The sequence below is a fragment of the Mauremys mutica genome, chromosome 13 (genome assembly GCF_020497125.1).
Source record: "Mauremys mutica isolate MM-2020 ecotype Southern chromosome 13, ASM2049712v1, whole genome shotgun sequence".
Lineage (NCBI taxonomy): Eukaryota > Metazoa > Chordata > Testudines > Geoemydidae > Mauremys > Mauremys mutica.
This window is the reverse complement of record NC_059084.1, coordinates 53,151,934-53,166,480: the sequence shown is the minus strand read 5'-3', so window position 1 is coordinate 53,166,480 and position 14,547 is coordinate 53,151,934. Positions and strand designations below refer to the sequence as shown.

Here is a 14,547-nt window from a genome sequence, read left to right as displayed (position 1 = left end):
GGGGAGCGCCCTGCAGCAAGCCCGGCAGGGCAGCCCGCCTCCTTCCCTCCCCGCCGACTGCAGCAGCGCGGAGCCCTCCCGGCAGGCGGCGCGGCAGTCGGGCCCCAGGGTGAGCGCCCCTCTGAAGCGCTGGCCACCCACTTCTCTCTCCAGCTCCCTCCCCTTCCCCCTCCCCCCCCCCATTAGACCGGGGCCCATTCTGCAGCACAGGGAGTCCCCTGGCTCCAGCCGCCCTGTAGGGGTTTTGTTTTGTTTTTCCCCTGCTTTGCCGGCTGCGCTGTTGTCCCCCCCCCCGCTTTGCTGCTCCGGCCTGTGCCCCCCCCCCCCCAGCTTTGCACAGTGAGACGCTTTTAAAATGGGCTAAACTATCGCTTTCCTCACAGTCTCACAGCTCAGAAAAAAAAAACCGTATGTGAGTAGTCACAGCCTATCCAAAAATTCTCCTCTGGAGAAACATCACACCTGAAATTCCACGCGCATTTCACCTCCTGGGTGGTCTCTGATAGTTTTATTGGTCTACTAGGGGGCGCTCCAGACCTGCATATTAACCACCTTTGACTTTATATTTTGTTGATGTGTACAGTACAATACCTTTAACGTCACAAGGCGGGAAGGAAATTGAAGAGGGGCTTACAGAAAAAGCAGGGCTCATTTTTACATCGTGCACAGTCATTAAAAATAGATAAAGGAAACAACAAATAAATTCACACAAGCGGAAGAAATCTTTTCTTGCTCGTTGCAGATACCGAGTGAGCACGAGGTTAATTTGAAGCTGCAGCGAGCATGCTGTGTCTCCTAGTACAGCTCTGTATTCTACTGTTGTTGTGAGGTGAGATCAAAAAAGAAAATCAATGAAGTGTGGTGGTGTTTAGGAAAGACACACTCTGTTTAAAATAAATAAATGACGTAATTCTGTATTCGGGCTGGGATTTGCAGAGCTGCCTAGCGGATCTGGGCAGCCGGTTCCCATCCATTTTAAAGTATCCGCATCTCTTGGGCACCTTTGAAGATCTCAGCTCGCGCCTTTCTAAAAACGAATGAGAAAAAATACAGAAATAGACAAATAATTATATAGTGCAGAGCGGGGAAGGACAGATAGATAGAAAGGGTATGTGGGGATAGGTAGATAGATAGAGGGGTGGGTATATGGAGATAGATTAGATCGATAGAAGGGGTGTACGGGGATAGATCGATCACATTTATTGGAAAACTCTTGGAGATCCTCATTTGACAGCAGACACAGTTGTGATAATTTTTATAGTCAATTTGCATCTACTGTTTTTCAGGACTAAGTACCGAGAAGAACAGTGTCACCCAGAGACAAGGGCAGCTGACCGGAGTACAAAGTGACTCTGTCACACTGGGCTGTACTTTCACGACTGAAGATGCAGGTTATGACATACACTGGTAGAAACAGGACAGCAGCGGGCAGACGAAGTACCTCTTCCCAAGGTCTGCCGGGAGCGAGCACAACGGGGCTGGGAGCCGGTTCTCATTGGACTTTAGGCGAGCCGAGAAATACGTGGGTCTGAGAATTGCGGAGTTAGAACTGAGCGATTCGGTGATGTGTGTCTGTGCTATCGCTGAGGCGCCATTAAATTACCACGTCCTGTGGGTTAATAGAGGGGCCGTTACGAAATCCAGTGATCGGTTTTCTCTTGACTCAGAGACAAAACTAGCGCATATCGAAATCAGTGTAAAGAGACACCACAAGCAGGGGTTTGAATGAAACGGTGCAGGTGTGACGGAAACCGCATGGGCGGGAATTGTGTGGCAATGTTACCCTTTTCCAGGAACCGTTCCCCCACCTCCCTCAAAATCTCATGAGCCAGATATCACCAATGAATAGCTCCGTCTACTTTCTTGGGGTCAGACTCCAGCAGGTAGGAATCAGACCACGCTCCAGTAGTGTAAATGGGGCAAAGTATCAGCTGGTGCAAATCAGAGTTGCCCCAATGAATTCAATGGGCCAGACCCCAGTGGTGTAAATCACCCTAGGGTCATTGGCGTCAATGGGACAGATCCCCAGGTTGTGAGTCAACGGGCTTAATTTTGCTTCACTCTGGAGAAAGATCCCCGCGCACAATGTGTCTCTGGGCTGTGAGCAGGGGGATCCTGAGCAGATCTGTGGCAACAGAATCCGTGTGGGTGTGCCCGCGCGCGCGCGCTTTTGAAAAAAGTAAAAACCCGCTTGACCGCGTGTTTCTTGCTGAGCTCCCGTCTCCGAAGATGAAAGAGAACAGAACTAAGCTGCTCCCACTGAGCTGCTAAAGAGATCTGGAGGCCAGAAATGTGTCACGTGACAGGACCAAGCCAAAGCCACAGCGGGTGGGGTAAACGCTACCGGAGGGTACTAGCTGTTACATGGTGAGGGAAACAGCCTTCAGCTGGGGTCTATCGGAGAGGACGAAATGGTCTTTCCACAGATTTAATGTCTCTGATTTGCTTCTGTGAGAGAAATTTCACCATAAAATTCCACTCTATCCAGGTTCCTGTATTCACCCATCATTGTGGTGGCCTGAAGGTCTGGAAACAATATCTTTAACCATGAAGGCTCCAGAAATCCTGCTTTGGACAGCAACAGCATTTCTATCTTTCAGTAAGTGCCCGCTAAAAGGGGAAACGAATGTTAGACCTTCTAAAACAACAGGGAGTGCGGTGGCACTTTAAAGACTAGCAGAGTTATTTGGGCATAAGCTTTCGTGGGTAAAAAACACTTCTTCAGATGTTAGAACTTCTGTTACCTATTGGGTTTGAGCAGGGGGGGAACTGGAAGCCAGGATTCCTGGGTTCTGTTCATAGCCCAGGGAGGAGAGCAGGGGTTTAGCGGGTTAAAAGAAGGGGTCTGAGCTTCCGGTTTCTAGTCCCACGTCTGGGAGAGGAGGAGAGGCTAGTGGTTGAGAGCAGTTAGACTGAGGATCAGGACTCCGGGGTCCTATATCCAGCCCTGAGTGGATCAAGGGGATCAAGGTCTAGTGGTTAGAGCTTGGATGATTAGGATTTAGGAATCCTAGGTTCTATTCCCAACTTCACTGCTGCTTTACTACAAGGGAGGAACCAAGCCTATTTTCTGGGCCTGAGTTGGCCTCTTTATACAAGATGAACATAAAGAACCTTTCCATTTCTGGGCCGCCTGAGTCCTAAAAGGCCTCTGTGCTCCTCACACGACAATGGCTGTAGATGTGTAATTGTTTTACATGCTTAATTAGGGTGAACTTTTTCTCTTTCCTTCCCTGCAGGTTCCAGCCAGGGACAAGGCAGTGTCACGCAAACACAAGGGCAGCTGGAAAAGTTGGGGGGCCAGACTGTCACCCTGGAGTGTACTTTCTCCACTGGATACCAGAACTATTACTTATTTTGGTACAGACAGCAACGATCAGGGACAATGGATTTCCTCTTCCGAATAGATGAGAGTAACGATGAAGAGAATGGAGCCGGGAGAAGGTTTTCTGCACAATTCAGGAAATCCTCAAAATTCTTCAGTTTAACCATTAAAGAGCTAGAGCCGATGGACTCGGCGATGTATTTCTGTGCTCTGTGGGAAGACACTGTGAGACGTTTAATAGGGAGCCCTGTACAAAAACCCACCCGCTTGGCTTTCTCATCGTCATAAACAATTGCAGAGTAGCATCCCCAAGCCCAGACAGATGGCTAAACCAGATGATGGGGCTGGTATAAACCACACGACCTGACACCTTTGAAGCCCTCTGGGCCTAATTCACCGTTGTGTTACGCCAGATTAATGTCAGTTTACCCACAGTGAGTCTGCTCCTCAGCTGCGGTGAATCACTGTGGGGCAGATGGAGTCAACTGGGCCAGGTCCACCACAGTATCAATCAGCTGTGCTCGCATTGGGGCTGGATTCCCCTAGCTGGAGTAAACCAGCATGGGGCCAATAGGACAGATACACAAAGGCACAACACACAGAAGCATGCAGACACACACGCACGTGCAAACACAAACATAGAGACAAACAGAAAGACACCAACACCCACAAAACTGGCACACACAATACAGACCTTTTAAGTCTTCCCACAATGTATTTAATTCACTTCTCACCAAGTAGCAACAAGAAGGACAATAAAAAGGAAAGTGAATAAGAAAAAAAGGACAGAACATCAGAAATCGATCTTCCAGGAAGTGCAGTGGAAGGAATTTGTCCCTAGAGTTGTCACCTGCGCTTCAGCTGCCGACTAATCTGAACCCAGCACGTTTCCTGTGTCTGTTACCTGAACCCCTCCCTCTTCTGCTAGGCTGGTCTCGCACTAACCTCTCCCAGTCCTTCTGAGAAGTTGCCTTTAAAATTCTTCTCGCAGCGACCTCTCAGCTTGTCCGGCTGCCGCTGTCTGAGGCACCATGGAGACACGGTTCATTCTCAGCCTTTGGGTCTTTAGCCAACTAGGTAACCGGGCTCTGGGTTTTTGGAAGAAGCGTCAGGGAATTCGGCTCCCAACACGCATCCTACCCAGAACCCGAACCCTGATCCTAATCCTGACCCAGATCCGAACGCCCCTGCTATCCTTAACCTTAATTTTTGCCCTAACCTTAATTGGTTCGAAATTATGCGGATAAACCCCTTGGACTCTTTTGAAATTCCCAGCCTAGACCTGCCAGTGCACCTGGCTGCCCTTGAACGTGAGTGTTTTGTTTCAGGTGCGGTGCTGTGTGACTCGGTCCGGTCCAGTGAATCCGAGGTGTCCAGGTCAGAAGGAGACACCGTGACTCTCAGCTGTTCTTATGAAACCAGCTACACTGCTGGTGTCTATCTCTACTGGTACCGTCAGTACCCGAACCGAGCCCTGCAGTACATCCTCCTGAGAGGAACGAAGGAAGTCAGATCTATCAGTGATACCGCAGGTTTCGCCCAGCAGAGGTTTTCTTCCCAGGCTACTGAGAGCTCCACAGTTTTGAACATCACAGCCCTGGAGCTGGCAGACACCGCGGTGTATCTCTGTGCCCTGCGTCTGGCACAGTGACAGAGCCTCACAGCAGAGCTGTACAAAAACCCTCCCAGCCCTGCTGCGGGGATGGTACAGGCATTAAAACGGGCAGCAGCGCCTTGAACGAGTGTATTCGCGCTGCTTAAATATACAACTCCCTTTAAAAGTTAAATGTTTTTTAAAGAGCTGATTTAAACATTGCTCTTGGATAAGATAATAGGCCTGATCATTAATTAGGAAACTATTAACACCTCTTTTCCTGGGATGATCTATATTGGTGTAATGTGTGTGTGTGAATCATTTGTAGTGAAACAAGGGTTAAAGGTGAGTACAAATGTAGATGAAGTATCAGAGGGGTAGCTGTGTTAGTTTGGATCTGTAAAAGCAGCAAAGAGTCCTGTGGCACCTTATAGACTAACAGACGTATTGGAGCATGAGCTTTTGTGGGTGAATACCCACTTTGTCAGATGCATGTAGTGGAAATTTCCAGGGGCAGGTATATATATGCAAGCAAGAAGCAGGCTAGAGATAACGAGGTTAGTTCAATCAGGGAGGATGAGGCCCTCTTCTAGCAGTTGAGGTGTGAAAACCAAGTGAGGAGAAACTGCTTTTGTAGTTGGCAAGCCATTCACAGTCTTTGTTTAATCCTGAGCTGATGGTGTCAAATTTGCAGATGAACTGAAGCTCAGCAGTTTCTCTTTGAAGTCTGGTCCTGAAGATTTTTTGCTGCAGGATGGCCACCTTAAGATCTGCTATTGTGTGGCCAGGGAGGTTGAAGTGTTCTCCTACAGGTTTTTGTATATTGCCATTCCTAATATCTGATTTGTGTCCATTTATCCTTTTCCGTAGAGACTGTCCAGTTTGGCCGATGTACATAGCAGAGGGGCATTGCTGGCATATGATGGTGTATATTACATTGGTGAATGTGCAGGTGAATGAACCGGTGATGGTGTGGCTGATCTGGTTAGGTCCCGTGATGGTGTCGCTGGTGTAGATATGTGGGCAGAGTTGGCATCGAGGTTTGTTGAATGGCTTGGTTCCTGAGTTAGAATTACTATGGTGCAGTGTGCAGTTATTGGTGAGAATATGTTTCAGGTTGGCAAGTTAGGAGGGATAGCTCAGTGGTTTGAGCATTGGCCTGCTAAACCCAGGGTTGTGAGTTCAATCCTTGAGGAGGCCACTTAGGGATCTGGGGCAAAAATTGGTCCTGCTAGTGAAGGCAGGGGGCTGGACTCGATGACCTTTCAAGGTCCCTTCCAGCTCTAGGAGACTGGTATATCTCCAATTATTACCTTACCTTAGGTTGTCTGTGGGTGAGGACTGGCCTGCCAGCCAAGGCCTGTGAAAGTGAGGGATCATTGTCCAGGATGGGTTGTAGATCCCTGATGATGCGTTGGAGGGGTTTTAGCTGGGGACTGTATGAACTTCATTAGCCATCACATACAGGTGAAAACATTACAGAAAAAAATAACAAACAGAAAAAAAAAAATAGAACAAACAACTCACCCACATGCTAAAAGGCTTCTCAGGAGTAGCCCCTGATTCCAGCCTAAGTATCAGTCCTTCTAAACCCACAACCACTGGGTTTTTCCACATGGGTCATAACTGCCATGGATCCAGAACAAATAATTTTGTCTTTCCTTTATATAGCTTGGGCCTTTAATCTTACCCGCATGTCATAAGTGATAAGAACATAAGAAGGGCCAGAAAAAAGGTGCATCTAGCCCAGTATCCTGTCTGCCAACAGTGGCCAATGCCAGGTGCCCTAGAGGGAATGAACAGAACAGGGAATCACCAAGTGATCCATTCCCTGTCGCCCATGTCCAGCTTCTGGCAAACAGAGGCCAGGGACACCATCCCTGCTCAGCCTGGCTAATAGCTCATCAAACACAAGCTTACTCCTCAGGCTAGAGCTTTAAAAGGCTGAGTTTATGTTGGAGAATTTGCATTCACCTCCCCCTAGATGTTTCCCAGGCAAACACTCAACATTTCTTGTTCCCAAAGTCCTTTTTGGCCTGGCATTTTGTCCCATATAGACCTCTGAACACTCGGTTCCCACATCACATCTCTCCCCTAGGTAGGTTACATACAATCCTCGTCCACAATAATTCGTAAAATTTGTATTTAATACATGGGACCTCCAAAGATACTTAAACTGAATTCAGTAATGTTTTTCAGGGGATTAAAAGAATTCACCATATCTGTCACTACACCGGCCATGGTACTTCCATAAATTAATTCCTGTTTGTTTAAATGATGCATCTTTTCGAAGGTAGAATCCAACTTTGCTTGAAAAGTTGCAACACTTTGTAAATTGCTCCACTGGCTAATTGCCCTCAGTGTTGAAAAAATATAATTAAAGCAAGCTTCTGTGCCTCCGCCATCTAGTGGCGAGAAGAATAAATACGCATTGTAATGTGAAATCCTTCCATATATCCTTATTTTCAGTTTTAAATCAGAAGTGAACAAAAGCAATTTAAAACAATTATTCCAAGAATTTTGTCTGGGAATCTCAAAGGAGGCTAAGAGGGTTATGCACGAAAATCCCATTGAATTTCTCCTTTGAGAACCCCAGACTTCATTCCTACTCGATCTCTGTTTGCTAATGTACCCCCAATTACAATGGAATTGGAGTGACTCGAGATAGTTATACTCACAATGCCAAATTGGGCTAGAGAAACATGACGATCACCATACAGGGAAAACGAAGCACAGAACTATTAAGAGACTTGTCCAATGTCATGCAGAGAGTCTGTAGTGTGGCTAGAAACCAGGTCTCCCACCAGCGTTCTAACCACAAACCCAACCTTCCCTCGCTAGTCCGCTGTCAGCTACAGACCAACCTGAACCCAGCGTGTTTCCAGTCCCGAACCCCTCCCTCGTCCCTTGGGCTGGTTTCTGATGAACCTTCCCCGCCTGCAGCTGCTTTCAGAGGCGTGAAGTTAATTTTCCTGTGAGCAGCAGCAACAGCTGAGAACCTCCGATTCGGTCGCTAGAGGACAAACCATGGAGGCGCGTTTTATTATCAGCATTTGGCTGTTTATTCACGTAGGTAAGGTGTCTAGGGCTCTTCAGAGCATCCTAAGGAAACCAGGTGCCGAACGCTCACTCAACTCTAATTCTAAAACTTTTCCTAACCCAAACCTCTACCCTAACCCTCAACTGTACCCCTCACCTTATCCTCAATTCACTTGGTGTCGGGCGCCGAAACCCCTTGAGCGCGTTTCAAGTGGCCGCCTAAAGTGCAACGCCCGAAACTCTTCACTGGGCCAAGCGCAATTGAATTGATGCCATTAGGTTAATCCTTGTGTTGCAGGTGCAGCGCTGGGTGACTCGGTCCAGTCTAAGGAACCCAAAGTGTCCGGAATAGAAGGAGGCTCTGTGACCCTCAATTGCTCCTACACTACCAGCTATACCGGTTCCCTCTCTCTCTACTGGTACCGCCAGTATCCCAGCCAAGCCCCGCAGTACATTCTGCAGAGAGGCGCCAAGGGAAACACATACAATCATACTGCAGATTTCGCCCAGAAGAGGTTTTCTTCCCAGGCCGATGACAGCTCCACAGTTCTGAACATCACAGCCCTGGAGCCGACAGACGCCGCGGTGTATCTCTGCGCCTTGCAGAGGGCACAGTGACAGAGCCACACAGCAGAGCTGCACAAAAACCCTCTCTCCTTTCTGCAGATGGATTTAGAAGCAGGGGCCCTTGGCTGCTTTGTTAAGGAAGAAACTCATCATTTGGAGTAGTTTTGGTGGTGTCAAGGGATATCTTCCGATTCCCCCCAAAAGCAAATTCCTGAGCTAACATAAGAAGGGCCGTACTGGGTCAGACCAGTGGTCTGTCTTGCCCAGTATCCGACAGTGGCCAGTGCCAGGTGCCCCAGAGGGAATGAACAGAACAGGGAATCATGCAGTGATCCATCCCCTGTTGCCCATGCCCAGCTTCTGACCAACAGGCTTTAGGGACACCGTCCCCACCCATCCTCTGTCAGCCTTAGTTTTTCTAGGTAACATACAAGAAAACTTGTATATTAGCGTGGTCTGTTAGAGTACTATTGTTTCCTTACATTACTTTTAAATAATAACCTAGATTAAAGCAATGCTTTGTATGCATGTTAGGGGCAAACAGAGGTTTGATAATCGAAAACTATTTGGCAAAAGTATTTTAACCAGGAGGACACACACACACACACACACACACACACACAGAAGGGGGGGCATTAAAATAATTGTTCTAAAAATGCGGCGAGGAAGTTCAAAGGAACCCAGGTGAATTAGGCACCCAACTCTCTTAATTTCTCTGAACATTTCAGACTTAATTGTTAAAAAAAATCTACTTACTTGCATGGGCTTCTTCTGAATGATATCAGAGCGCCTCAAATTGTCCAGCCTCACGATGCAGCCGTGAGGGAAAGATGGCCCTATGCCTGTCTTGTAGAGATAGGGAAAGGGAGCCACAGAAAGATATCATCTGGCTTGCCCAAGGTCACAGAGCGGGTCTGTAGCAGAGCAGGGAATCGAAGCCAGGGTTCCTCTGTCTCAGCCCAGAGCCTTAGCCACCAGCTCACTCTTCTCCCCTCAGTGTCACCACCTTGTCACCTGCAGACTGAGCACAACTCACCGCGTTTCCTGTGTCTGTTCAGAGTTTCCCCCAAACCCTCCCGCCTCCACTAGGCCGGTTTCTCATGAACCTCCCGCTCCCCCACCCTCACCCTCCAGTTAGTTGTAGCTGCCTGAAGAGCCGTGAAGTGTAGATTCCTCTTGGCAGCGGTATCTGCAGCGTCTCACTTAATCACAATAGGAAAAAAATCATGGAGACGTATTATATATTCAGCATTTGGCTATTTAACCGCCTAGGTAAACAAGCTGGGGTTTCTGAGGTAGTCGAAGGAACTTGAAAGTCCTACTTACCATTTAACCCTATCTGGAACCTGACTCTGCACCTGACCCTTACACCCTAAACCTAGCCCTAAACCGAACGGCAATGCCAAATACCTACCTTTACCCTGGCCTTAACCTTATTTTAAACACCATCGAGAACATGAACCCCTTAAGATTTTTCGAAATTGCCAGTCTCACACCGCAATGCACCTCTGCGGGTCAGGTACAGGTGAAATGATGCCCTTAAATTTCATTGTTTTGTTGCAGGTGCTGCGCTGGGGGACTCGGTCCAGTCCAGGGAACCCCACCTCTCTGGAAGAGAAGGAGACGCTGTGACCCTCACTTGTTCCTATGATACCAGCTCTACCGGCTACGTCTATCTCTACTGGTACCGTCAGTTTCCCAACCAAGCCCCGCAGTACATTCTCTTTAGAGGAGTGAAGGAAGCCAGAGATGAGAGTAATACCGCAGATTTCGCCAAGGAGAGGTTTTCTTCCCAGGCTACTGACAGCTCCACAGTTCTGAGCATCACAGCCCTGGAGCTGGCGGACACAGCGGTGTATTACTGCGCTCTGGATGTGACACAGTGACAGAGCCACATAGGACAGACGTACAAAAACCGTCCCTTCCCTGGTGCACTAAATTTTCAGAGATTAATGCTGCTTGCAGATCTCTGGAGGGGACTCCTTCTGCTATGTAAAACCATATATTTTCGGATGACTAGGGGACGTCAATTTATTTGTTCTAGCTCCTTCCAAGAGTTAAGTATTTAAAGAGATACATTCAACTGTCACGCTTGGAGAATATAAAGGGCTCTACGTGTGTACTGTGGGGCAAATAAAAAATGCTAATTTGTACTAAACTGCGGTGTGCAAATAGGAGAATAAAAATCCAGATAACAAATAAAATCAAAATCCTTATTTCTGGTACAATCAGGGTGAAAATGAATGAGTAAAATATGAAAAAAATACTGTTTAAAATCCCATTTGTGGGGAAATGTGGGTGAAATATTTTAAAAATGATGTGAAAATACGTATGTTGGCAAGTATCAGAGTTAATCTGTATGCACAAAAACAATGAAAATTTATGCCCAAATTAATCTGATAGCCTTTAAAATGCTACAGGACTCCTCATTGTTTTCACATATGTTGGGCTGCTTGTGTTGGGATGACTACAGTGTACCACGCTACCAAAGTGAAGTGAGTATTCAAATGGAAGAAAAAATCATATGATGGGCTGATTGGTCTGGTTACTGGCAGGGCCGGCTTTAGGCCTATTCCACCAATTCCCCCGAATCGGGCCCAACGAGAATCCCTTCCCTGCCTAGAGGCGCCTTTTTAATTTTTACTCGCCTGGCGGCGCTCTGGGTCTTCGGAAACACTTCTGTGATGGGTCCTTCACTTGCTCTGGCTCGTCAGGCGGTGGGTCCTTCAGTGCAGCGAAGGACCTGGAGCGAGTGAAGGACCTGGAGCTAGTGAAGGATCTCCTGCTGAAGTGCTGCCCAAGACTCTGAGCACTGTCCAGTGAGTACAAGCCCCACATGTTTTTTTACATTTTTTTTAGTCATCCCAGCGGGGGGCCCCTCAAAAATGTTGGAATTGGGCCCCCGCACTTCCTAAAGCCGGCTGTGGCTGCAGGGAATCCATCCCATCTCTCTGTGTGAGACAGATGCATGTATATCTATCATTCTCTATAGAGCTAGAAGATATTCATGTACCTTTATTTGCTATTTTTCTCACTGTCTCTGATACTACGGGATAGTATTAAAATGGAAAAAAGTCAGTGAAGGTTCTGAAGGAGATTAGAGAGATACAATGGCAGATAGGAAACAGTGTGAAAGTTTGAGAGTTCACTTAAATAGCTGAAAGCTAAGAAATAACAATGATGACACAAGATGACAAAGCGCCGGGTTTAATTTTTAAAGCAAATTTTACTGAACATTTTGTACTGATGCCCAGGCAAATTTCCGTCTACGCAGAGCCCTTCCCTTCTATGGTGGCAATGAATACACAATGTCAAGTAACACACAGGCTGAAACAATGTTAATGTCAGCGTTATGTCCGGTGGACATAGTGTACTTAGATTTCCAGAAAGCCTTTGACAAGGTCCCTCACCAAAGGCTCTTACGTAAATTAAACTGTCATGGGATAAAAGGGAAGGTCCTTTCATGGATTGAGAACTGGTTAAAGGACAGGGAACAAAGGGTAGGAATTAATGGTAAATTCTCAGAATGGAGAGGGGTAACTAGTGGTGTTCCCCAAGGGTCAGTCCTCGGACCAATCCTATTCAATTTATTCATAAATGACCTGGAGAAAGGGGTAAACAGTGAGGTGGCAAAGTTTGCAGATGATACTAAACTACTCAAAATAGTTAAGACCAAAGCAGATAGTGAAGAGCTTCAAAAAGATCTCACAAAACTAAGTGATTGGGCAACAAAATGGCAAATGAAATTTAATGTGGATAAATGTAAAGTAATGCACGTTGGAAAAAATAACCCCAACTATACATACACCATGATGGGGGCTAATTTAGCTACAACGAGTCAGGAAAAAGATCTTGGAGTTATCGTGGATAGTTCTCTGAAGATGTCCACGCAGTGTGCAGAGGCGGTCAAAAAAGCAAACAGGATGTTAGGAATCATTAAAAAGGGGATAGAGAATAAGACTGAGAATATATTATTGCCCTTATATTAATCCATGGTACGCCCACATCTCGAATACTGTGTACAGATGTGGTCTCCTCACCTCAAAAAAGATATTATAGCACTAGAAAAGGTTCAGAAAAGGGCAACTAAAATGATTAGGGGGTTAGAGAGGGTCCCATATGAGGAAAGATTAAAGAGGCTAGGGCTCTTCAGCTTGGAAAAGAGAAGACTAAGGGGGGACATGATAGAGGTATATAAAATCATGAGTGATGTTGAGAAAGTGGATAAGGAAAAGATATTTACTTATTCCCATAATACAAGAACTAGGGGTCACCAAATGAAATTAATAGGCAGCAGGTTTAAAACAAATAAAAGGAAGTTCTTCTTCATGCAGCACACAGTCAACTTGTGGAACTCCTTACCTGAGGAGGTTGTGAAGGCTGGGACTATAACAATGTTTAAAAGAGAACTGGATAAATTCATGGTGGCTAAGTCCATAAATGGCTATTAGCCAGGATGGGTAAGAATGGTGTCCCTAGCCTCTGTTCGTCAGAGGATGGAGATGGATGGCAGGAGAGATCACTTGATCATTGCCTGTTAGGTTCACTCCCTCTGGGGCACCTGGCACTGGCCACTGTCGGTAGACAGATACTGGGCTAGATGGACCTTTGGTCTGAGCCGGTACGGGCTTTCTTATGTTCTTATGTTCTTATGTTTGCCTTTGGGCTCCCCCTGTCGGAGCCCCGCGGTCCCGCTCCCCCGGCCGAGCGCGGCAAGTCCTGTCGCCCCGCTACCGCAGCCGGAGCCCCGCAACCCCACAGCCCAGCTCTCCCGGCCGGAGCCCCGCAACCCCGCAGCCCCGCTACCACGGGGCCCCGCTATCACCACCGAAGCGCCGAAATCCGAAGTGCCGCCCGGAGAGTACATGCCCCACGAATCAGGCCCCGCACTGGCTAAAGCCGCCCTGGTTACTGGCATTCCTTTGTATTTATTTTGTTAAGTACAGTTCCCACACGATAAAAGCGATGCTTTCTATGAGTGTGGTGTGGTGAACTACTGTCAAAGCAGCGCCATCGGCTGGTGAATAGAATAAATACGTGTTGCCAGTTGAAACCCTTTCACTGTTCTACGGAATTTGAATGTTTTCCCGTTGCAGCCGGACTGACAACAAAGACTGTTGAAGAAACACACTAATAATTTTACACAATTCTTCCCGCGAATCTCTCCTGGGATTTCATGAGAGGCGGAGACAGTTAGGAGCCCGACTACATCCCAGTCTATATTACTGGTCAATACTACATGATCCCCGTCACTGTAATATCTGAGTGATTGAAAAGGATTTACCCCATAATGCCCATGGTTAGGCAGAGAAATATTACCACTCCTCTGTACAGAGGGGGAACTGAGCCACAGAGAGACTAAGTTAATTGCCCAGTTTCGCTAAGGGAATTTGTGGCAGAAATGGGAAACTGAGACCTCCTGTTTCCCAGACTCAGCTTTCTTCACCACAACCCCATCCTTCTTCCCTCTCTCTTATCGCCACTAAGGTCAGCTGCAGAGTAAGCTGAATCCGGTCTATTTCTTCTCAGGCCAATGACAGCTCCACAGTTCTGGACATCACAGCCCTGCAGCTGGCAGACCCAGTGGTGTATTACAGCGCCCTGCAGTGACAGACCCAAACCGGAGACCTGCGCAAAAAATCCCCTCGCCTTGCTGCAGCGGAGGTTGTGGAAATTAAAAACCACAAGCAGCACATTTGAATTTTTTAAACCCCATTCAGTACAAACATTTGTGGGTGATTATGGAGCTGTCGGTTTAGTTAGTCCACGCTCTGTCCTCCGCCAAATTAAGTGCTTACTCAAAATAGCAACATTAAAACACAGTCTTTGGAGAATATAAAGGGAAAGAACTTAAATCGGGAAGAATTTTGGGCATCTTTTCTCATGTCTGAATGGGACAGATACCGCGGTCGGGGTAAAATAATTAAAGAAAGCAAGAGAGATTGTAACTGAAAAATGACTAATAAGAATGACTGAAAAAATATAGGAGTACTTGTGGCACCTTAAAGACTAACAAATTTAT

General features: G+C 47.0%; 1 gene segment (V, D, J or C); it reads left to right on the top strand.

Annotated features, from left to right (window-relative positions):
- The first annotated feature begins 7,887 nt into the window (after window positions 1-7,887).
- LOC123348523 lies at window positions 7,888-10,452 on the top strand. The segment is given in 2 exon segments: window positions 7,888-7,992; window positions 10,089-10,452. Coding segments are annotated over 2 exon segments (369 nt in total).
- The last annotated feature ends 4,095 nt before the right edge of the window (window positions 10,453-14,547 follow it).